The 25975-nt window shown below is 40.2% G+C and overlaps 4 protein-coding genes across 4 annotated transcripts in view; 3 read left to right on the plus strand and 1 right to left on the minus strand.

Moving 5' to 3' along the window:
• LOC114595223 (uncharacterized) overlaps window positions 1–25975 on the plus strand; it is a 646585-nt gene that overhangs the window by 503044 nt on the left and 117566 nt on the right. The window lies entirely within an intron of this gene.
• The window catches only part of LOC144327580 (uncharacterized), a 290636-nt gene that overhangs the window by 226436 nt on the left and 38225 nt on the right, over window positions 1–25975 (minus strand). The window lies entirely within an intron of this gene.
• Window positions 2125–3120, plus strand: LOC114595394 (olfactory receptor 51H1-like). Its single transcript, XM_028725682.2, has one exon. The coding sequence runs from the start codon at window positions 2125–2127 to the stop codon at window positions 3118–3120; it is 996 nt and encodes a 331-aa protein (XP_028581515.2).
• Window positions 20742–21716, plus strand: LOC114595396 (olfactory receptor 51H1-like). The gene has a single exon (XM_028725684.2). It carries the CDS (start codon window positions 20742–20744, stop codon window positions 21714–21716), a length of 975 nt encoding a protein of 324 aa, XP_028581517.2.

Below are 25975 nucleotides of genomic sequence, written 5' to 3' on the forward strand. Positions count from 1 at the left end.
GTAACCCAAGAAACTTAAAGTATATAGAAATTTTAGTTTCACCATTATTTTTGTCTTTAGTCTTCTCATTTCAAATGTTTTTAAAGAAATGGTTCCAGTGGGTTAACTCCAGCTTCCAGTCTATTTTTACTGGGTTAAATGTGTGGAAATGATAAGCCAACTGATTTTATTCTGAAAACCTGTCATCAAATGGTTCCACTTCCAGATACAGGGCTTAACTACAGAGGGAAGGTCTGTAGTGATCTCCCAATTAGCTTATTGCAATGTGCTCCAGGAAAGTCTGGAAGCTGCAGAGGAATTCCGCTGCGTTCATTGTAAGTGCTGCAGCATGTTGAGCTCATACCTGTGTGCACAAACCTGTGTGCACTTCCCTGGTCAGAATGGTCTGCTAACCAAACCTCTTTGGGATCTTCATGGCAAGAAGCCAATTATTTTACTCAGACCCAGGTTTTTAGGGTCTTCACTTTTGCAGGGAGGATGAGACCTCTCTGTTAAGATATTCTGTACCTCTCCCATTTCTCTGGTTATACAAAGGAGAGGAGCACAGAGTGATCCCTGGAATGCCTCTGAGACAAGAACTCCGGGTCCTTGTGCAGGATCCACTGAGATTGCCTAATACTTGCCACTGGGATTTGTGAGATCTCCTCTCACAGGATTCAGCAATTGTCTCCTGGTTTGAGGGCAGCTTGTCTCCCTGAGGGGAAAGAGTTTTTCAATAACTCTTTACACTCCATAAATATTATGGGCAGAATCCCTCTTACAGCACCACAGGCAGGATCAGCGTTGCCCTTGGGAGAAAGCATGTTAGCTTCACAGGCTGTGCCATGAAGTCAGGTAACTGCAAAGTACTGCATGAGCTGTCAAACAGATGTGTTTTCCTCCGATTGACTTCAGAGATGATTTCCTGAGTAATATAAATAAGCTGCCAGTAATACAGGGTCAACCAGAAAGAGACGGGGTTTAATTTGGAACTTCGAAATGGGGGGGTTGTGCTGGTCTAGAAAACATCTGATTTCCTGGATCAGGAGTCAATAATCCAGAGGTTGTACTGCTCAGCCCTAGCTTGTGGTTGGGGGTAGGGGTGGGGGTCTGCTTTCCAGAAGGAAGGAGGGGGAGAAGGACTACAGGACCACTAAGTGAGGAAGAATGGAAAATTGTGGTGGGCTGCAGTTTTTGCTGCAACATCTGTCTGCAGTATGGAGAAATATGTAAGCTTCTCTTCTATAATAATAATTTATAATAATAATTTATTATTTATACCCCACCCATCTGGCTGAGTTTCCCCTAGATTTCCTTTCCATTGTTACCTATTTTAGTTCTTTCCTGCCCTTCCCAGGGTGAGTTGCCACAATAAAGTATATGATTATAAAGCATTTGAACACCTCTTAAAGATGAAAAGGCTGGTGCAATCTCTCCTGAACTATTTACTCTTAATATATATTTGCTTTCTTTGGAAGCACCTTAGTCTCTTTTTAAGGACCATTTATTCAGTGTTATTTGTATCTTTGTTCTGCCCCCCCCCCACAACCTTTAGACTCCAGTCACTACTTTACAATTCTATGATTCTTGATGTTCCCCATGGTCCTTTCTGCTCTACATTTCTATGATTCTGTGATCACAATCCTCTCATCAACTGGATAGGGCTGAAAAATGAAGAACCTCCATATCAAGGTGTCTTCTCATAAAAGGAGGACATGGGGTGAGGCCAGTCCTGTCCTTCTCCAATAATACTATACGTCTAGTGATTTATATCTACGAGTTCTAATTTAACTCTTACACTGTGAATGTTATTCCTATTTTGCAGATGAGAGTTTGGGAGACTGAATCTTTGAAAGCCAGACTGTTGTGACCTCTACTCCACTGCACAAAGTTGGAAGACTGTTGGGAACTGATTTTGATGCTGATGTTGGGGTGGTCTATGGCCAGGGGAGAAGGTGAGCTGAGGCAGGAATCAGGACTTCTCTTCCTTCTTTGAATGGAAGCTCCAATATTATTTTTCCTAGTGGGCTAAACTAGGAAATTTATCCCTCTTCAGAATACAAATTTACAGAATCTGTAAAATCGTGTCAGAATAAGAATTTTATGACTCCTTAGAATCCTCCCAATATTTTTTTTTTGCATGCCATGTCATCCATCCCTGGGTATAATGACAGCCTTGTGAGCCACCAAACCTTTGTCTTGATTGGCATCCCTGGGATGCAGGAGAAGAACTCTTGGGTGGCCTTCCCATTGTTTGTGCTCTACGCCCTGACTCTGCTTGGGAACATCACGATCCTCTATGTCATCAAGATTGACCAAAGCCTCCATGAGCCCATGTATTTCTTCCTTTGCCTGCTCGCCTGCTCTGATCTGGGCCTCTGCATCTCCACCATGCCAACTATGCTGGGGGTCTATTGGTTTGACTCAAGAGAAATCCCACTCAATGGCTGCATCAGCCAGATGTTCTTTATCCACATATTTCAAGAGATGGACTCTGGCATTCTTGTGTCAATGGCCTATGACCGGTTCCTCGCCATCCGTGATCCACTGAGGTACAGAATACGTCTACCAAATTCAGTCATTGCAAAAATAGCTATAGCTATCTTCTGCAGAAGTCTCCTTGTCTGCTTCCCATTTCCATTTCTTATTAAACGGCTCCCTTTCTGCAGATCTAATGTGCTTTCTCATTCATACTGCCTCCACCCAGACATAATGAAGTTAGCCTGTTTTGGTGCAAAAGTCAATATTTTGTATGGTTTGGTAATAGTCATGTCTACTTTGGGGTTGGATGTTGTGATCATTCTCATATCCTATATCCTGATCCTGAAGACTGTTTTGAGCATTGCATCCCACCAAGGGCGCCTCAAGGCTCTCAACACCTGCGTCTCTCATATTTGTGCTATCTTGATCTTCTACATCCCAATGATTGGCGTCAGTGTGGTACATCGATTTGGGAAGCAGCTTTCTCCCATTGTCCACATGCTGATGGCCAACATATACATTGCTGTCCCACCACTTCTTAATCCTGTTGTGTACAGTGTGAAGACCCAGCAAATTCGACAGAGGATTTACAAAATGTTCTTGTTAAAGAAAACCGTGTTGGCTGCCCGTTCTGCTGGAAGGGTGAGCTCTTTCACTTGAAAGAGCACCGGTGCTTTGAAGGTTGGGGAAACCGCTAGAGCGACGCGGTACCCCTTGAAAACCTCGGATTGAGCATTCCGAGGACTTGGTGTTCCTGCGGGTGCCTGGAACAACTCCCTCACCCCCGGTAAGCTCTTGATAAGGGCTCCGAGAGCGGGTGGGGTTGGAGACGGAGGCACTTGGGAATAGACTCGCTTCCTTCATCACATGAAGCTCCAAGTCCGGTGATTGTGAGCGGCCAATTTCTCCAAGCAACTTTGATTGGAAAAGAGTGAGTAATAAATTAAAAATTTGGACATTTATTTGGAGAGGACAGGGGCTTAAAAAATCAATGGATGTCAGTCCATTCCTCTGATTAAGAGACAAAACAGCTACATTAGCCGAAGTCGCGATCTAAAATTTACGACTTTCTAAAGACTTTCAAGTTAATCTCTGTATCCCTCCTACTAGCAGGGGGAAGGGGGGAGATACTTTTCAGACTCTTTTAATCATTGCAGACAGTTTGGATTTACGAGGTATTTTCTTTGTGGAAGCGGACTACTCGGTCGGGAAGACTAGACTCCATTGTGACGTTAAAAAGAAAAGGACACTTTCTACTTTCGTTTTCCTACTGGGGGGGGGGGAGTAACTGCAGCTGCCCGAACTCAAAGGTCTTTCTTTTCCCTTTCTCTTTTAAACAGTACCCCTACCCTCAGATATAAATTGTAAATTGGGACTGTGTTATTAACATCTGGGGAATTAAGAAAGGATTACAAGTTAGAGACTGTTGACTTTTATATTAAGACTGGTGGAAATGCTTGAGAAGAGAAACTGTCTCCTTATCTCCCCTTTGTTTGAGACTGACCTTGAACAAAAGAATTGCAAGTTATGGATGGGGGAGAGAAAGGAGAGAGGACAGAGAAAGCAAAAATTAAACCAAGAATGGACTCTAAGTCACCAACGTTTGAGGAGTCTGTGTTGCAATTGCTTCAGGAAATTAAAACAGTAAGAGGAAATCAAAAGTCTATACAGGAATTAAAAAGTGACTTTGCTCAATTAAGACAAGATTTGATGCAAGTTAATTCAGATGTATCAGCACATGAGTCAAAACTGGTGCATTTGGAAACGGTGAGAATTGCTGATTTAGAGGCAATTCAGCGACAATCTCAAATTTCAATTGCGTCTCTCCAGCTAAAACAGAGGGAGTGTAATCTGAGATTGAGGGGCGTAAGAGCGGGATAATTTGAAGGAATTGCCTCTCAAAAAAAAAAAAAAATTTAAATTCCTGGATTGATAAGGCCTACAGATTTGGACCTAAAAAAGATACTAAGATCACACATGACTGTAAGGTGATTTTTAAAACCAAAGAGCAGAGAGATATTATTTTAGGCCACCATTACAAAAAAAGTTTAAAGATAGATGAGAAGGGAATAATTCTGTTTATTGAGTTTTCAAGTATAAAGCATAAAACACATATTAAACATACATATACATCTACATTATACATCGAGTAAAGAAAATAAAAAAGAAAGAAAAAACAAAACTTTCTTAACTTTTTTGTATAACTTATTGGACTTCCTCACATCTCCCTTACCCTGCGTTCTTAGCAATAAAAATTTTCAGCAAATTGTTACCTTGGGTCATACCTTATTTGTACTTCTCAAATATTACATTTCTTATCTTAAAATAATTATTTTCAGTTAATTATGTCTTAAGTTTACTTTAAATTTACTGGAACCATACTTTTCTAAATCGTGCAATTTCTTAAGATTCATACAACTTAAACTGTTTTTGTAAATAGTCTTTAAACTTTTTCCAGTCCTCTTCCGTTGTTTCTTCTCCCAAATCTTGGATTCTGCCAGTCATTTTCGCCAATTCCATATAGTCCATCAATTGCATCTGCCATTCTTCTAGTGTGGGCAAGTCTTGTGTCTTCCAATGCTTTGCGATGAGTATCCTTGCTGCTGTAGTTGCATACATAAAGAAAGTTCTATCTTTTTTCAACACTTTCTGGCCGACAATGCCCAAAAGGAAGGCCTCCGGTTTCTTTGTGAAGGTATATTTAAATACCTTTTTTAACTCATTATAGATCATTTCCCAAAAGGCCTTCACTCTTGGACAAGTCCACCAGAGATGGAAAAATGTTCCTTCAGCCTCCTTACATTTCCAGCATTTATTGTCAGACAGGTGATATATTTTTGCTAGCTTGACTGGGGTCATGTACCACCTATATATCATTTTCATAATGTTCTCCTTCAAGGCATTACATGCCGTGAATTTAATTCCGGTGGTCCATAACCTTTCCCAGTCCTCAAACATGATGTTATGTCCAATATCCTGAGCCCATTTTATCATGGCTGATTTAACTGACTCATCCTGGGTATTCCATTTAAGCAGCAAGTTATACATTCTCGAAAGTACTTTAGTCTTTGGTTCTAACAGTTCTGTCTCTAATTTCGATTTTTCCACCTGGAATCCTACCTTTTTATCCAAATTAAAAACCTCTTTAATTTGAGCATAATGTAGCCAATCTCGCGCCTTACTCTTTAGTTTCTCCAAGCTCTGCAATCTCCAATTTTCTCCAATTTTTTCTATTATTTCCCAATATTTCGGCCAACTGGCCTCCATATTGGGTCTTTTCCGGGCCTTAGCCTCCATTGGTGATAACCATCTCGGGGTTTTATTTTCCAATAAGTCTTTGTATTTTGTCCAGACCATAAATATTGCTTTTCTGACAATGTGGTTTTTGAACCCTTTATGAATCTTTACCTTGTCGTACCACAAATATGCATGCCATCCAAAAGCATTATCAAACCCTTCCAGATCTAGGACATCAGTGTTCTCAAGAAGTAACCAATCTTTCATCCAGCAGAAGGCCGCAGCTTCATAGTATAACCTCAAATCCGGCAGGGCAAACCCCCCTCTTTCTTTTGCATCAGTTAGTATTTTAAATTTTATTCGGGGCTTTTTGCCCTGCCAGACAAATTTAGAAATATCCTTCTGCCACTTTCCAAAACATTCCACTCTGTCCACAATCTGTAGGATTTGGAACAAAAACAACATCTTTGGCAATACATTCATCTTTATAGCTGCAATTCGACCCAACAAGGAAAGTTTCAGTCTTGACCAAGTTTCTAGATCCTTTTTAATATCTAACCAACATTTTTCATATATCAATTTAGCTTTTTGTTTTGAGTAGATTGCTTCTATTCCATTTTCAAACCCCCGTCCCACTCCCATCCCTTCAAGATTTTTCTTCATAAACTTCCAAGAAATATTGTCAAAGGCCTTCTCAGCATCAATAAAAATCAGCACTGCTTTTGTATTCATATTTGTTTGTAAAAGTTCCAAAATATCAATAATGTTTCTAGTGTTAGCAAACAAATGTCTACCTGGGAGAAAGCCTGCCTGGTCCTTATAAATCACTTCATTTAATACCTTTTTAAGTCTACTTGCCAAAATGTCAGCAAAAATTTTGTAATCCACATTTAGGAGAGAGATGGGACGGTAGTTCTTAAGTTGAGTCTTTTCAGTTTCCAGTTTAGGTATCAATGTGATGAAAGCTTCTTTCCACGATTCCGGTGCCCTCTTCCCCTCCATAATCTGGTTGCAAACCTCCAGTAGTGGTTATATCAAAAAATCTTTCAATGTCTTATAGTACTTGGAGGTGAGTCCATCAGGCCCTGGAGATTTACCTAGTTGCATGCTCTGAATAGCACCCTCGATTTCTTGTTGTGTAATCTTACAATTCAGGATTGTTCTCTTTTCCTGAGATAATTTTGGTAATCCATTAGTTTTTAAGAACTGGTCTATCTCAGTCTCTTTCTGCGGCCCTTGCATATAAAGTTGTTTAAAGTATCTCTCGAAGCACTTTCTAATTTCCTCGGGTTTCTGAATATTTCTCCCTTCAATCTCTAAGTTTGTAACGATATTCAGTTTTTGTCTCTTTTTCAACTGCCATGCTAGCAGTTTCCCACACTTATTTGCTGATTCAAATGATCTTTGTTTCATTAATTTAATTTTCCACTCAACCTCTTGATTTATCAATTTAGCATATTGTGCTTGATAAAATTTGATTTCTCTCAGAATCTCCTGTGATTTGGGTTTTGATCTCAATTTTTTCTCTCCATCTTTTATCTTCTCTAAGATCTTATCCTTTTTTCCATTCCAAAGTCTTTTCTTTATCGTATTCTGTTGTATCAAAAACCCTGTCATAACAGCTTTGCTTGCATCCCAGATTATTCTTTTTTCTACTGTAGTATTCAGGGAATAATTCTGTTTAAAGACATTCCGACATACTTTTTGGCCCTGAGAAATAATTATACGGATTTGGCCAGTGCCCTAATAAGAAAGAACATTTTCTTCAGGTGGGAGTTCCCAGAAGGATTATCTTTTAAATTTCAAGGAAGGAAACAAAGAATAACAACTGTCGGAGAGAAAGAAAGATTTTTGGAGAAAAATGCAAAAGAGCTTGGACTGGAAAGGTCTCGTTCATTAGGGGCAGGGGCAGTGGGCCCCTAATAAATCAGGATGTCATTGAAAATCTACTCCTAGAATGTGAATGGTCTAAATTCGTGTTTTAAGAGGAATCAGGTCTATCACGTACTGGCAAGACAGAATTTGGACATAATTTTTCTACAAGAAACACATGTTACAAGACTTCATAGGAAAATTCTCCAAAATAAGAAACTTGGGCAGGGATTTATTTCATCCCACAAAGTGAAAAAAAGAGGTGTGGTTTTTTATGTTAAAGAAAAATGGAACCCCAAATTGTTGTTTAAAGATGAGGAAGGGAGGTACATTGCAGTTGAAATTACGGCACAAGGCGATAAATTTCTTTTGCTGGGAATTTATGCACCAAATGATGGCAAAGTGGAATTTTTTAAGAATCTGGACTTAAAACTCATGGATTATATGGATTACAAATTGATTTTAATGGGAGACCTGAATGGAGTAGCATCAACATTAATGGATAAAACACAGGGTCAGAAAAATCCAAGTTTCGGCAGACTACCAAAGATTTTCTTTGATATGACTGATAAATACGATTTGTCGGACATATGGAGGCTACGAAATCCAATGGAGAGAGATTTCACTTTTTTCTCAAATTCAAATCAATCTTTCTCTCGAAGCAACTATTTATGGATATCCAGAGATTTGGTTCCTAAGGTTACTAAAACAGAAATTTGCCCTAAGACTTGCTCAGATCATAATGCAGTGGTTTTGGAGATGAAATTATACCTGCAGGGTTCCTTTAGATGGAGGATGAATGATGAGTTGTTGAGGAATGAACAGATGATTAGTAAGGCCCAAAAGACTCTAAAAGATTATTTTGAACTAAATATGAGCACAGAGGTTGAAACAAGAGTCATTTGGGATGCAAGTAAGGCAGTAATGAGAGGTTTCCTCATACAACAGAACTCGATAAGGAAAAAGATACAGAATGCAAAAAAAGAAAAAATTCTGTCTCAAATAAAAGACAAAGAGAAGAGTTTAAGATTAATGCGAAAGAGTCAACAGATTCCAAAAGAAATTTAAGCATTGCAGATTCAATTTTCTCAAATTATTAACCAGGAAATAGAATGGAAAATTAAAATGATGAAACAGAGAAATTTTGAATCTGCGAATAAATGTGGGAAATTGTTGGCTTGGCAATTAAAAAAGAGACAGAAGCAAAGTACTATTACAAACATTGTATCTGATGGAAAATCTATGGAAAACCCTGCAGATATAAGAAAATGTTTTCAGAAATACTTTAAACAGCTGTATAAAAAAGGTAAAGAAGATAAGGATAAAATTGAGTAATTTCTTGCGGTGAATGAAATGCAGAAAATTCCCGAGGATAAAAGGTTCCTACTAAATGGCATGATTACAAGACAGGAGGTTGAGATGGCAATAAATAAGATGCAGTTAGGCAAAGATGGCAATAAATAAGATGCAGTTAGGCAAAGGCCGGATGGTCTTTCTGCAAAATATTATAAAATATTGAAAGATTGGCTAATTCAACCATTGGCAGATGTGTATAATAAGATTTTAAGAGGGGACAAAGCTCTCAAAACCTGGAAAGATGCATTTATCACTCTGATTCCAAAAATACATCAAGATAGACTTCCGGAGGCGGCGCGAAACGGCAATGGCGGTCCTCTTTAGTCTCTAAAGAGGGGCTCCGCAGAAAAGGATCGTTCGCTACGGCACAGCGACGATCCATTAAGAAAAACCACGAGCAGAGTGAGCTCGTGGCCGTGGGACTCAGCGGGCACCTGGAGCGACCCCCAAAACGAAGAAGGGACCCCGTAAGGGGTTCCGGAAGCGTGGAGGGGAAGCGGTGCTGAGAGTTCATCGCTCTTTCTGCGGGAGCGAAGCCGCGCGGCTGCTGCTGATGAGTGCCGACCTTTCTTCCTTAACCATTGGACTCCAAATTATCTACTCGTGAGTAAGAGCAACTTTATTTTGGATTTACAAATTTAGAAATTTGGCTGAAAGCGGGAGACGAAAAAAAAAAAGAGGAAGTCCGTCTTCCGGCAAGGCTTACAGATCAAAGGCAAAGGAACTGACAGGCTGGAAGCTGTAGAAAGAGATTTTAAAACTGGAAGTATTATGCGTCTGATAGAACTGGCGATTGAAATGAAAGGCAAGTTTTCTTTTTTATCTACTTTACTGTGTTGAAGCAATCTGGGAACCTTCTCCTTTGGTGGATCTTAAAGTTTAAAACCCAGCCTCGGGATGGCGGGGGAAATGTCTTTTGCGGATACAATCTATAAAACTGAAATAGATACATAGAGGCAATTCTGGAACATAAAATTAAGTAACTGTATCCTGCACCTTGGGAGGTGACTTTTGTGGCAACTTTGCAAGGGCTCTGCAAGTGGAAAAAAGTTTTAAGGACTATTGTTGAACTATTTAGCTGCAGGAACTTTAATGGCGACCAAAACTTTTTTCCTTCTTTCCTGAACTCAAATTGTACTCCCTCTAACTGTACTCCCTCTAGTGGAGATTGGGATTTACAATTTCCTGGGAACTAACTTTGTTTTGACTCTCTGCTGCTGGTTATCTACATTGAGGTCTGTTCTTCCCATGGAACATTTGACAGTTTGACCTTGACTCATAGACAGGTGGGGAATGAGTGGCCAACCGAAAACAAGATCTGCAAAAGCGAAAGCAGTAAAAGGCCAACTTGTGCAAACAACTTTGACTTCTCAGTCACGTAGATCATCAGTTCCTGCTGTACTGAAGGGAATTGAACCTCCAACAACAGATGAATTGAAGGGAATTGAATCTTCAACAACAGCTGAACTAAAGGAAGCTGAACAACCATCAACAGAGGATATGGCTGCAGGTGGATCTGATACACTTCTGAAGGAAATGCTACAACAATTTGCAATCTTAAATAAGAAGGTTGACGACCAAACAGCAAAAATTGACTTAGCCACATCCTCTATCACAAAGTTATCTGAACAAGTGGCACAGCACTCACAAGCAATTGGGGATCTAAAAGACGCTACTTCTGAGAACCGGAAATTGGCCGAAGCTGCGAACGAAAAAGCTGACCAAGCAATTCAAAAAGTGGATGAATTGAAAGGAGAGGTAAGGCCACTACACAAGCACATTGGCGACCAGCAGGCCTACCTGTCTATGGTGGAATTGAGAAACCGGGAAAATAATTTGAGATTACGTTCTATCCCAGAGCTTGAGAAAGAAGATTTGACTGGTTACTTGACAGCAGAATTTTCCAAATTCTGGGGTATAAAGGAAGACGAAGACTTTAAAATAACAACTGCATTTAGATTGGGAAGTGTCGCCAGGAAGGACAGACCCAGAGACTGTCTGATTATACTAAGGACCAAACAGGAGAGAGACAAGATACTTGACCTTCATTTTAATAAATCACTTGAGATCCAGGACAGAAGAGCGGAAATTTATAAGGATATACCAAAACAATTACTGGATCTCAGATCTATCTATACTGACCTAGCAAAACTTTTGAGAAGCAACGGGATACCTTATAGGTGGGAGTTTCCACAAGGTCTATCGTTCAAATACAAAGGAAAGAAGGTTAGAATTAAAACAAAAGAGGACAACCAGAAGTTCCTGCACGACCACGGAGAGGATCTTCAGAAGGGAACAGCAGTCCCTTGGCCTCCGCCACAGTCTGAAGTAGAACCTGTACCATCGCCCTCGGATTTGGACAAAAAGGAGGACACCCCATAAAGAGCAACAACAGATTGATACAGGATGTCTCTGCAGCTGTATAGTTGGAACATTAATGGGGCAAATTCCCCGGAAAAACGAAAAAGGATTTTTCATATTTTGAAAAAGGAACATTTGGATATAATTTGCTTGCAAGAAACGCATGTGACTAGGCTCCACAGGAAAGTACTAATCAACAAAAGACTAGGCCAAGAATTTATTTCATCAGACAAAGTAAAAAAGAGAGGCCTGGTGATCTATGTAAAGGAGAACCTAGCACCGAAATTTTTGTTTAAAGATGAGCAAGGAAGAATCTTGGCAATTGAAATACAATCTCAAGGAGAAAAAGTTTTGATATTAGGAATTTACGCACCAAATGAGGGGAAATCAGAATTTTATAAGAAGCTACATGAGACATTACTGGACTATCTGGACTATTCGAACATCATTATGATGGGAGATATGAATGGGGTGGTCTCTACTTTGATGGATAAGTCACAAAACCAAAATTTAACCAAGGATGGCAGACTACCGAAAACTTTTTTTGAACTGACAGACAATATGGATTTGATTGACATTTGGCGGACAAGGAACCCCCTAGGTAGAGAGGGAACTTTCTTTTCTGAGGCCCACTTGTCATGGACAAGAATCGACCAAATTTGGACAACTAGAGGGCTGGCACCAAAGACTATAAGAGTGGAAATCTGCCCAAAGACTTGCTCCGACCATAACGCCCTGAAAATGGAATTGAGACTTACTCCAGCCGGCTCCTTCAGATGGAAAATGAATGACACCCTGTTTAGAGATCAAGGGATTGTAAAGAAGGCCCAAAAAACTTTAAAGGACTACTTTGAAATTAACTTGAACCTTCAGTGGAAAAAAGAACAATCTGGGACGCGAGTAAAGCTGTAATGAGAGGGTTTCTGATACAACAAAACACAATTAAGAAAAAACTCTGGAATGGGAAAAAGGATAAAATATTAGAGAAGATAAGAGATGGAGAGAAAAGATTGAGATCTAAACCAAAATCTAAAGAGATCTTGCGAGAAATTAAATTCCACCAGGCACAATACTTGAAATTGATAAATCAAGAAGTGGAATGGAAAATTAAACAAATGAGACAAAGATCGTTTGAGTCAGCAAATAAATGTGGGAAACTGCTGGCATGGCAGTTGAAAAAAAGACAGAAACTTAACTACGTTACCAATCTAGAGGTGGAAGGGAAAAACATCCAGAAACCAGGTGAAATTAGAAAGTGCTTCTAGAAATACTTTAAAAAGTTGTATACACAAGGGCCTGAGGAAGTGTCTGAGATGGAACGATTTTTGAAACTCAACGGTGTACCAGAATTATCTCAAGAGAAGAAATCAATCTTGAACTGTAAAATAACACAACAGGAAATTGAGGATGCCATTCAGAATATGCAGCTGGGCAAATCTCCAGGCCCAGATGGGCTTACCTCCAAGTACTATAAGACACTAAAAGACTATTTGATTCAACCACTAATGGAGGTTTGTAATCAGATTATGGGGGGAGGAAGGGCACCGGAAACGTGGAAAGAAGCCTTCATCACATTGATACCCAAAGTGGAAACTGAAAAGACTCAACTTAGGAACTACCGTCCCATCTCACTCCTAAATGTGGATTATAAAATATTTGCAGACATTTTGGCAAGCAGATTGAAAAAGGTTTTAAATGAAGTAATTCATAAGGACCAAGCAGGCTTTCTCCCTGGTAGGCATCTGTTTGACAATACTAGGAATATTATAGATATTCTGGAACTTTTGCAAACAAATATTAACACTAAAGCAGTGTTAATTTTTATTGATGCTGAGAAGGCCTTTGACAATATTTCTTGGAAATTTATGAAGAAAAACTTGGAAGGGATGGGAGTGGGACGGGGGTTTGAAAATGGCATAGAAGCAATTTATTCAGAACAAAAAGCTAAGTTGATAGTGAACAATGTGGTGACAGAGGAGTTCCATATTGAAAAAGGAACACGCCAGGGGTGCCCCCTACCCCCCCCCCCCTATTATTTATATCAGTCCTGGAGGTTTTGCTGAACATGATTAGGAGGGACCGGCAAATACAGGGGATCACGGTCGGAGTGAAACAATATAAACTGAAAGCATTTGCAGATGACTTAGTTTTAACACTACAGGAGCCAGAATCTAGTACAAAAAGAGTTTTGGAACTGATACAAGAATTTGGTCGGGTGGCAGGATTTAAGTTGAACAAACAAAAAACTAAAGTTTTGGGGAAAAACTTGACGCCTTTAGAAACAGAAGGGTTTCAGAAGGAAACAGAGTTAACTGTGGTTAAGAAAGTGAAATACCTGGGGGTAAACTTGACGCCTAAAAATTTGAACTTATTTAAAGACAACTATGAAAAATGTTGGTCAGAAGTTAAAAAAGACCTAGAAACTTGGTCAAGACTGAAACTTTCCTTGTTAGGCCGAATAGCAGCTATAAAGATGAACGTTTTGCCAAAAATGTTGTTTTTGTTTCAAGCCTTGCAGATCGTGGACAGAGTGGAATGTTTTGGAAAGTGGCAGAAGGACATTTCGAAGTTTGTTTGGCAGGGCAAAAAGCCCCGAATTAAGTTTAAAATACTAACTGATGCAAAAGAAAGAGGGGGGTTTGCCCTGCCGGACTTAAGGCTATACTATGAAGCTGCAGCCTTCTGCTGGATGAAAGATTGGTTTTTGTTAGAAAACACTGATGTCCTAGATCTGGAAGGCTTTAATAATTCGCTAGGTTGGCATGCGTATTTGTGGTATGACAAGGTGAAAACACATAAAATGTTCAAAAACCATATTGTCAGAAAAGCAATATTTATGGTCTGGACAAAATATAAAGACTTACTTGAAAGTAAGACTCCGAGGTGGCTATCACCAGTGGAGGCCAAGGCGTGGAAAAAACCCAATATGGAGGCCGGCTGGCCGAAATATTGGGAATTAATAGAAAAAATTGGAGACAATTGGAGGCTGCAGAGCTTTGAAAAACTAAAGGATAAGGTGCAAGATTGGTTTCATTATGCCCAAATTAATGAGGTCTTTAAGTTGGACAAAAAAACAGGATTCCAGGTGGAAAAATCGAAACTTGAGACAGAGCTGTTAGAACAAAAGACCAAGGTATTATCGAGAATGTATAACTTGCTGCTTGAATGGAATACTCAGGATGAGACAGTTAAATCAGCCATGATAAAGTGGGCTCAAGACATTGGGCACAATATTATGTCTGAAGACTGGGAAAGGTTATGGACCACCGGTATGAAATTCACGGCATGTAATGCCTTGAAAGAAAACATTATGAAAATGGTATACAGGTGGTACATGACCCCAGTCAAGCTTGCTAAGATATACCATTTGTCTGATAACAAATGTTGGAAGTGTAAGGAGGCTGAAGGAACATTCTTTCACCTTTGGTGGACCTGTCCAAGAGTGAAGGCCTTCTGGGAGATGATCTATAACGAGTTAAAAAGGGTGTTTAAGTACACCTTTCTTAAGAATCATAGAATCATAGAATCATAGAATCATAGAGTTGGAAGAGACCACAAGGGCCATCGAGTCCAACCCCCTGCCAAGCAGGAAACACCATCAGAGCACTCCTGACATATGGTTGTCAAGCCTCTGCTTAAAGACCTCCAAAGAAGGAGACTCCACCACACTCCTTGGCAGCAAATTCCACTGTCGAACAGCTCTTACTGTCAGGAAGTTCTTCCTAATGTTTAGGTGGAATCTTCTTTCTTGTAGTTTGGATCCATTGCTCTGTGTACGCTTGTCTGGAGCAGCAGAAAACCGGAGGCCTTCCTCTTGGGCATTATGGACCAAAAGGTGTTAAAGAAGGATAGAACGTTTTTTATGTATGCTACCACAGCAGCAAGAATTCTTATCGCCAAACATTGGAAGACTCAAGATTTGCCCACACTGGAAGAGTGGCAAACGCAACTGATGGACTACATGGAGTTGGCTGAGATGACCGCCAGAATCCGAGACTTGGGAGAAGAAGAAATGGAGGAGGATTGGAAAAAATTCAAGGACTATTTGCAAAAATTTTATAAGTTACATGAACTATAAAATGACGCATAATGACAGCAATGAGAGTGCAATATTTATGAAATTGGATAATATTATTGAAAGAATCAAAGTTTAAATGTCAAAAATGATAATATGTTTTGTTTCCAGAGTAAATGGATAATAAGGGATTTAAACTTAAACTGCAATTGAAAGTACAAAAGAAACACATGAAACAAGGTTATAATTTGCTGATAAATTTATTGTCAAGAATGCATTGTGCGGGAGATGTGGGGAAGTTCGATAGAAAGTTGAAATAAGCTGTTGAAAGGTTATGATTCTTTTTTTTCTTTTTTGTGTCTTTTCTTTTTTCTTTCTGTTTTTCTTCTTTTTCTTCTGTTTGTGATTGAAAAAAAATGCAATAAAAATTACTTTAAAAAAACAAAAAAAAAACAAAAATACATCAAGATAGATCTGATGTAAAAAATTATAGACCAATCTCATTACTTAATGTGGACTATAAAATCTTCGCAAACATTTTGGCCAATAGATTAAAAAAGGTTCTATCAAATTATATACATAAGGACCAGGCAGGATTTCTGCCTGGGAGACATATGAAAGATAACATTAGAAATATAATTGATATAATAGAAAGGTTGGAAAGCGAAAAGAAATTGTAAAGCAATGTTAATGTTTATTGATGCTGAAAAGACCTTTGATAATGTTTCTTGGTTATTTATGATGAAAAACCTAGAAAGAATTGAGGTTGGCCAGGAATTTTTAAATGGTATCAATGCGATCTATTTTGAACAAAAAGCAAAAATCATAGTTAATAATGTGGTCTCAGAGGAAATCAGAATTGAGAAAGGAACCAGGCAAGGGTGACCGCTTTCCCCTCTGCTATTTATTTCTGTTCTGGAGGTTTTGCTAAACATGTTGAGAAAAGAGGAGGAGGTTAAAGGCATTGTAGTAGGCTCCAAGCAATATAAATTAAAAGCCTTTGCTGATGACTTGGTTTTAACTTTACAAGATCCAGAAACCAGTGCAGTAAAAGAACTGGAGCTGATTCAAGAGTTTGGGCAGGTAGCAGGATTTAAATTAAACAAGAGCAAAACTAAAGTTTTAGGGGAAAACTTAGATAATGAGGAAAGAAAAAACGTTTTTGAAAGGACAGGCCCTGTTTCTGTGAAAAAAGTTAAATATTTGGGTGTGAACTTATTGGTAAAGAATTTGAATCTTTATAAAGATAACTATGAAAAATTATGGAATGAAATCAAGAGAGATCTTGAGTTATGGTCAAACCTAAAACTTTCATTGATTGGCCGAATATCGGTGGTTAAGAAGAATGTATTGCCGAAGATGCTGTTTTTATTTCAAGTTTTACGAATCATTGATAATGTTAAATGTTTTAAAGAATGGCAGAAGGCATTGTCTAAATTTATCTGGCAGGGGAAAAAACCTAGAATTAAATATAAATTACTTACAGATATAAAAGAAAGAGGGGGCTTTTCCCTACCAGATTTGAAGATATACTTTGAAGCTGCCGCATTCTGCTGGATCAAGGATTGGATTCAATTAGAGAATGATGATGTGTTAGACTTGGAGGGAATGGATAATCGTTTTGGATGGCATGCATATCTATGGTATGACAAGGTAAAGCCCCACAGTGGTTTTAAGAATCATGTAATTAGAAAGGCATTATACAATGTATGCACTAGATACAAAGATCTCTTAGTAAGAAAAACACCAAAATGGATTTCACCAATGGAAGCACAGGCCCCAAAAAAGTTAAATATGGAAAACAAATGGTTGAGGTATTCAGATTTGTTGTTAGAGAATCAGGAAGGTTTTAAATTAAAACCATTTGAACAAATTAAAGATAAAGTGAATTGGTTGCAATATTATCAAATTAACGAATTATATAAGATGGATAAGAGAAATGGTTTTGCAACAGAAAAAACCAAATTGGAAACGGAGTTGTTAGAAACTAATGATAAGAATATGTCTAAAATATACAGTTTGTTGTTGGAGTGGCATACAAAGGATGAACAAGTTAAATCAGTTATGATTGATTGGGCAAGGGATGTGGGACATAACATAATAATGGAGGATTGGGAGAGGCTATGGAGGAAAGGGGTTAAGTTCACTGCATGTACAATGTTAAAGGAAAACATTATGAAGATGATGTATAGATGTTATTTGACCCCTGTAAAACTAGCAAAGATTTATCACAAAAGTGATAACCTTTGTAGGAAATGTAAAGAAAAAGAAGGTACTTTTTTCCATATGTGGTAGACTTGTCCCAAGGTGAAAGACTTCTGGGAGAAGATTTATGACAAACTGGAAAAAAATGTTGAAATATACATTTATTAAGAAACCAGAGGCCTTTCTCCTTGGAATAACAGGTTTAGAATTGCCCAAGAACGATGTTAAATATTTTTTGCATGCCACAACGGCCACTCGAATATTACATGCTAAAAATTGGAAAACACAAGAACTACCAACAGTGGAAGATTGGCAGATGAAGATGATGGACTTTTTGGAGCTAGTTGACCTGACTGGAAGGATCTGCGACCAGAAAGAAGAGGAGTTTCAAGAGGACTGGAGGAAATTCAAGGACTATTTGAACAAATATTGTAATATAAAAAATTAGAAATTACTTGAAAGAAACAAATAGGCCTAGGACAAATTAAGTTATAATTAAATAAATGGGATTCAGAATGTCGAGAAAAGTGAATAAGATGACAATAATTGGAAATTGTTTTAGTTTAATAAGGATATTAGAAAGCTGTTACTTTTAAATTACAAGGAAACTCAGAAGGGAGGGACTTGAGGAAGTCAATTAAGATGTTTAAAAAGTTGGATTTGGGAAGAATTAAGTTTGTTTTTATTGTATATTTGTTTATTGTTCCCCCCCTTTCCCCCCTTTTCTTTTTCTCTCTTTTTCTTCCCCACTTTTTTGTTTTTGTTTTTTTTTGGTTTTTGTGTGTGTATCATTTTGCTTTGTGGTTTGTGTTATTATGATGGAAAACTTAATAAAAATTTATTTTAAAAAAAGAAAAGAAAACCAGGGGTTGATACCTTTTCCAAATGACAATTCTGTGCTAAACGGAAGAGAAAGTGTTTTGTAAGGAAACTCAAAGCCTGAAGAAACAACAGGGTACAAAAGGGAAATACTTTTAGCTGGTTCAATCCTTAAAAGGATTAAAAATATATAGGAATTTTAGTTTCACTGTTAAAAAATGTTGTTCTTCAGTCTTTGGATTTCAAAGGTGTTTTTTGTGTGTTTTTAAAAAGAAAATGACAGAGGTGGATGAAGCAAGGGTGCAGGAAGAAACTCACATGGGCTAAAGCTCAGAATGAGCTCAGACTTGCAAGAAAGGTTAGAAAAATACAATAGGGGTTTTTCCAGCTATGTTTGATGCAAGAGGAAGAACAAGGATGTAGTAAGTCCTTTGTGTGAAGAAGAAAGAGAACTGTTACAAGCTTGGTGGATCAGGGGAATGCTGTGGATGCAATATATCTAGATTTTAGCAAGACTTTTGTAAAAGTCCCCCATGCTATTGCTGAGAAGAAGCTTGTATAATATGAGCTAGATAGTGTCACTGTGAGGTGCATTTGTAGCTGGTTGACTGAACGAACCCAAAGGGTCATCATTAATGTTTCCTCATCATCTGTCAGTATGCTGTCAGCGACTCTCAGCTGTTGCCCAGGAAAGTATAAAGACAAGGGAAAATTTCTTACCATCCTTTTTTATTATTCAGTATTTACAGAGAGAGGTTATACAACCCAGCCTCTTGGATAATGGCGTTGTACTGGGTGAATCTCTCCCACCCCACCCCTGGTTCTCCCATATGCCCATTAGTCACTTCTACAGCTGCTGCTACATACCCACTGTCTCGGAGTTCTTTGCTCTCTTACCTTCGGGACTCACTGGTTTCTGGGAGATGGAGGGTCTGGAATGCTTTATAATGACGTGTCAGCCAGGTGTTGCTCTGGCTCTCCCATGATTTCGCAACTTTCCTTCTCATCTGCCTCTGAGCTGCAGGGATCAGGGGTGCCCACTTGAATAATATATGGGGGGCACCTGCCCTGCATAATTGATCACATGACACAGTGCACACGCATCATTTGAATGGCAATGACCATCAACTTAGCAGGGACAGCCCCACCAAATATTTTATTGGGGTGCCAAAGACCTTTTTGCCCCTAGGAGTTGGTTCCTCTGCCAAGGAGGATGAGACCTCTCTGTTAAGATATTCTGTACCTCTCCCATTTCTCTGGTTATACAAAGGAGAGGAGCACAGAGTGATCCCTGGAACGCCTCTGAGACAAGAACTCCAGGTCCTTGTGCAGGATCCACAGAGATTACCTAATACTTGCCACTGGGATTTGCGAGATCTCCTCTCACAGGATTCAGCAATCGTCTCCCAGTTTAAGGGCAACTTGTCTCCCTGAGGGAAAATAGTTTTTCAGTAACTCTTTACACACCATAAATATCACAGGCAGAATTCCTCTGACAGCAGCACAGGCAGGATCAGCGTTGACCCGGGGAGAAAGCATGTTAGCTTCACAGGCTGTGCCATGAAGTCAGGTAAGTGCAAAGGGCAGCATGAGTCTATCAAGCGCTTTCCTCCAATTGACTTCAGAGGGATTTTCCTCAGTTATGTAAATAAGCTGCCATTCATACTGGGAGACAGAAAGAGATGGGATTTAATTTGGAACTTCATATGGGGGGGAGGGTTTGTGCTGCTCAAGAAAACATCTGGTTTCCTGGATCAGGAGTCAATAATCTGGAGGTTGTACTGCTCTGCTCTATCTTGTGGTTGGGGGTAGGGGTGGGGGTCTGCTTTCCAGAAAGGATTGAAAATTGTGGTGGCCTGCAGTTTTTGCTGCAACATCTGTCTGGAGTAGGGGGGAAATGTCCCCCATGGTCCTTTCTGCTCTACATTTCTATGATTCTATGATCACAATCCTCTCATCAACTGGATAGTGTGCAAAATGAAGGACCTCCATATCAAGGTGTCTTCTCATAAGAGGACATGGGGTGAGACTAGTCCTGTCTTTCCCCAATAATACTACTACAACTAGTGATTTAGATCTACCTTTTCTAATTTAAATATTGCACTGTAATTGTTATTTCAATTTTTCAGATGAGAAGTTGGGAGACTGAATCTTTGAAAGCCACACTCTTGTGTCCTCCACTCCACTTGTTAAAGTTGGGAGACGGCTGGGGACTGATTTTGATGATGGGTTGGGGTGCTCTCTAGCCAGGGTCTACCTACTCAGGTGAGCTGAGGCAGCATTCAAGACTACACTTCCTTGTTTGAATAGAGGCTCTAAGGAACTTTCTCAATACTTTACAGAATCTGTCAAATCATGTCAGAATAAGAATTTTATGACTTATTAGAATCATTTCACCGAAAGCTCTTGGCGTGCCATGTCATCCATCCCTGGGTATAATGACAGCATTGTGAGCCACCAAACCTTTGTCCTGATTGGCATCCCTGGGATGCAAGAGAAGAACTCTTGGATGGCCTTCCCATTGTTTGTGCTCTATGCCTTGACTCTGCTTGGGAACATCATGATCCTCTATGTCATCAAGATTGACCAAAGCCTCCATGAGCCCATGTACTTCTTCCTTTGCCTGCTCGCCTGCTCTGATCTGGGCCTCTGCATCTCCACCATGCCAACTATGCTGGGGGTCTATTGGTTTGACTCGAGAGAAATCCCACTCAATGGCTGCATCAGCCAGCTGTTCTTTATTCACATATTTCAAGAGATGGACTCTGGCATTCTTGTGTCAATGGCTTATGACCGGTTCATTGCCATCCGTGATCCACTGAGGTACAGAATACGTCTACCAAATTCAGTCATTGCAAAAATAGCTATAGCTATCTTCTGCAGAAGTTTCTGTGTCATCTTCCCTTGTCCATTTCTTATTAAACGGCTCCCTTTCTGCCGATCTAATGTACTTTCTCATTCATACTGCCTCCACCCAGACACAATGAATTTAGCCTGTTCTGGCACAAAAGTCAACATTTTGTATGGTTTGGTAATGGCCATGTTTACTTTGGGGTTGGATGTTGTGATCATTCTCATATCCTATGTCCTAATCCTGAAGACTGTTTTGAGCATTGCATCCCACCAAGAGCGCCTCAAGGCTCTCAACACCTGCGTCTCTCACATTTGTGCTATCTTGATCTTCTACGTCCCAATGATTGGTGTCACTGTGGTACATCGATTTGGGAAGCACCTTTCTCCCATTGTCCACATGCTGATGGCCAACATATACATTGCGGTCCCTCCACTTCTTAATCCTGTTGTGTACAGTGTGAAGACCCAGCAAATTCGACAGAGGATTTACCAAACTTTACGTTTTAAAAAAACAGGAGCTGATACCTTTATCAAATGACAATTTTGTGTCGAAGGGAAGAGAAATTGGTTTGCAAGGAAACTCAAAGCCTGGCGAAGCAATTAGACACAAAAAGGAAACACTTTTATCCAGTTCAGTCCTTAAAAGGATAATATATATATATATATAGAAATTTTAGTTTCACTGTTAAAAAATAGTGTTCTTCAGTCTGTAGATTTCAAAGGTATTTTTAAAGAAAGCATTCCAGTGACAGAGATGGATTAAACAAGGCTGCATCCAAACCAATTTTTATGCACACCCAACTTCTCCCAAGTGGTTTGAAGTTCCAAGAGTGCAGCTCCCTTGTAGTGATCAGGTGGGATTGCTATGAGGAATTATAACAAACATAGAGTAAGCCATCTGTGTCAGCAATGAAAGCATTGCGTTGACTGGGTTTAAACTATTTTGATATGATTCTTGATCAATCCACACCTCTGCATCCCTGTTCCATTTCTCTCTGCTTGACAAGTCACACACACAGCCCAGCTGCCAGCTGCTTCACCAGACATGCATCCTGGGCTGTGAAAAATAGTGGGCAGCTTCTTTCAAGTAGCCTTTCTGATATGTTAATCTCAGGATGTTGATCTTAGGGCCTGGAAATAGTTTCACAGGAAGGTGATAAAGATGCCTATCTCCTTGCCATCTTCCCATCCTCTCCAGAGTTTCTCTAGTCCTCTTTTATTTACTCTCAGATTATGTATGCATGCTCAGAGTAGTCTTTGTAGTTAAAATAATTTCTTTTGATCTAACTTTGTCCCCACAAGGGGTTTGTTGAAATGCTCAGAAGAAATCTTATTGGTTCTTACAAACACTCTGTAAAAAGTTCTTTTGTGAATAAAAAGACCTGGGCCAGGGGGTGGAGAGACAGATTATTATACGCACCCTTCCCAGAGTCTTGCTGGTTCAAGCCTCTGTGTGTATTCTTATTAATCAGAGTTCAATCCTTCCTTTACTTTGAGAACGCCTCACTCCCTAGGATTCATTTGGAAGGGGTTTTCTGGAGACCTATCTGCATAGCCTCTTCTGCCGGACCATTCCTCATTTGGCTCCCAGGCCTTCTCTCTGGAATGTGTGGCATTTCAAACGGCCTCTCCTGCAGCCTGATAACAGCTCCCGTCTCTTGCTTCCACCCCTGCAACTGCTGGTCGAGCTTCAATGCCACTTGCATCAGTGCCTCCTGAGAACTGGCTGAAGGGTCCATTCTTGCCAACTCATCCAGCAGGGTTTCACTCAGCCCTGCACGGTAAATCGCCATCAAGGCTTCCCGATTTTACACTAGCTCCTGCAACAGCAAACTGAACTCTGTACTGTTCTCCATTACTGAGTTAGACCCCTGCTTCAGCTTCAAAAAATTTCTTGTACATGCAGATTTCTGCTTCGGTTCCTGGAATATGGACTCAAGATGAGCCATGAAACTGTCCAATCTCAACAAACAAGGGTGCTGGTTAATCAGTAAGGGGATCACCCAAGGCTGGCAACTCCTTCCAGAAGATTAATTACAAAAAACACACATTCCAGGTCTGTCTATAAATCATCTTGTCTCACCTTGAAGAACATTTACGCATTTGCTTTAAACACAAGGAACTTGGAGGTCTCTCCACTGAATTTCAATGGGGGAATGGGGCACTGAACACCTCTGAGCTTCTACTCCCAGTCTTCCGAGTTCTGTATTTTGATGATTTATTGTTCTTGTTAATTGTTTTACGTGTCCTCTTAACAATAAATTTGTTGTAATAGCCATTGAAATAATTCTCCCGGGTTATCAATACTGGCATTCTGCTCCTGCACCTTCTGTCAGTATTTATGACTTGACCAGCAATTAAAGTTGACTCGGGACGATCTGTCAGGATACCATCAGTGACTCTCAGCTGTTGCCCAGGAAAGTATAAAGACAAGGGAAGATTTCTTACCATCCTTTTTTATTATTCAGTATTTACAGAGAGAGGTTATACAACCCAGCCTCTTGGATAATGGCGTTGTCCTGGGTGAATCTCCATCCCCCCTTCTCTCCCACTTGCCCATTAGTCACTTCTATGGGTGCTGCTATGTACCCTCTGTCTTTGAGCTCTTTGCTCTCTTACTTTCAGGGCTCACCAGATTCTGGGAGAGGGAGGGTCTGGAATGCTTTCGAATGTTGTGTCAGCCAGGTGTTGCTCTGGCTCTCCCATGATTTCCCAACTTTCCCTCTCATCTGCCTCTGAGCTGTGACCTTCCTCATACAGGAATTGTAAATCAATACTGTCTTCCTCTTCCTTCTTCCAGAAAGGTTCAGGAAGTGGGGGGCAGTCGCCACCATTCCTCCTCTGCCCAGTCCTTGACATCATCCTGGAAAAAAGTGACATGTGAGGTGCCACAGGTTTCTATTCAGGGCTCGTTGTTGGTCAAGGTCTTGATAAATGACTTGGATGAAAGAATTGAGGGGATACTCAATAAAATTGCATATGACACCAAAACCGGGAGGGGTAGCTAATGCCACAGAAGCAGAGGCAGGATTTGAGATGAACTTAACATATTGGAGAACTGGCCGCAAACTGACAAAATGAATTTCAGTTTGGACAGATGTAAAGTTCTACATGCAGGCAGGAATAACCAGGTGCAAAAATATACAGAATGGGAGACACCTGGCTTGCCAGCACCATACCGACAAGCTGGAAGGTGTGAAGAGGGGAGCGACCAAGATTATCAAGGGTCTGGAAACCAAGCCTTATTTGTGAGGAATGGTTGAGGGAGTTGGGTATGTTTAGCCTGGAACAGAGGAGACTGAGAGGAGATAATAGTAGCCACCTTCATATATCTAAAGGGCTGTCACATGGAATTTGGAGCAAGCTTGTTTTCTTCTGCTTCAGGGGGTCAAAAAATAAGGCCGTTTGGATCCCTTCCAACTCCACGAATCTATGGTTCTATAAAACTCGAATCAATCAGCAGATATCCAATTTGAAAACAAAGTAAAACATTCTGAAACTCTTAAAACATTCTAAAGACAAATGCAATGAAAAGGATCTGAAAGCAGTTATAATTACATGCACTGTAGGTAGTGCACTACAAAGGGCTTATCCATCCCCATGCACCCTGATCTGTTTACTAACTGATCCTCTTTTGAACCTTCATGTCAAGAGCTGGATTCTTTTACTCAGACCCACATTTTAGGGGTCTTCATTCTTCAGGGATCAGGGGTGCCCACTTGAATAATATACGGGGGGCAGGTAAGCCCTGCCCTGCATAATTGAGCACACGTCACAGTGCACACACACCATTTGAATGGCAATGCCCATCAACTTAGCGGTACAGCCCCATCAAATATTTTATTAGGGGGCCAAAGACCTTTTTGCCCCTAGGAGATGGTTCCTCTGCCCGGGAGCATGAGATATCTCTCTGTTAAGATATTCTGTACCTCTCCCATTTCTCTGGTTATACAAAGGAGAGGAGCACAGGGTGATCCCTGGAACGCCTCTGAGACAAGAACTCCAGGTCCTTGTGCAGGATCCACTGAGATTACCTAATACTTGCCACTGGGATTTGCGAGATCTCCTCTCACAGGGTTCAGCAGTCGTCTCCCAGTTTGAGGGCAACTTGTCTCCCTGTGGGAAAATAGCTTTTCAGTAACTCTTCACACACCATAAATATCACAGGCAGAATCCCTCTTACAGCAGCACAGGCAGGATCAGTGTTGACCCAGGAAGAAAGCATGTTAGCTTCACAGGCTGTGCCATGAAGTCAGGTAAGTGCAAAGGGTGGCATGAGCTATCAAACAGATGTGTTTTCCTCCGATTGACTTCGGGGATGATTTCCTGAGTAATATAAATATGCTGCCCAGTAATACAGGGTCAACCAGAAAGAGATGGGGTTTAATTTGGAACTTCATATTGGGGGGAGGGTTTGGGCTGGTCAAGAAAACATCTGGTTTCCTGGATCAGGAGTCAATAATCCGGGGGTTGTACAGCTCTGCTCTGCTCTATCTTGTGGTGGCGGGTGGGGTGGGGTCTGCTTTCCAGGAGGAAGGAGGAGGAGAAGGACTACAGAACACAAGGACTACAGGACCACTCAGTGAGGAAGAATGGAAAATTGTGGTGGGCTGCAGTTTTTGCTGCAACACCTGTCTGGAGTAGGGAAAAAATGTCCCCCATGGTCCTTTCCACTCTACATTTCTATGATTCTATTATCACAATCCTCTCATCAACTGGTGTCTTCTCATAAGAGAAGAGGGTGAGACTAGTCCTGTCCTTGCCAAATACTACTATATGTCTAGTGATTTATATCTA

The sequence above is a fragment of the Podarcis muralis genome, chromosome 4 (assembly GCF_964188315.1).
Source record: "Podarcis muralis chromosome 4, rPodMur119.hap1.1, whole genome shotgun sequence".
Lineage (NCBI taxonomy): Eukaryota > Metazoa > Chordata > Lepidosauria > Squamata > Lacertidae > Podarcis > Podarcis muralis.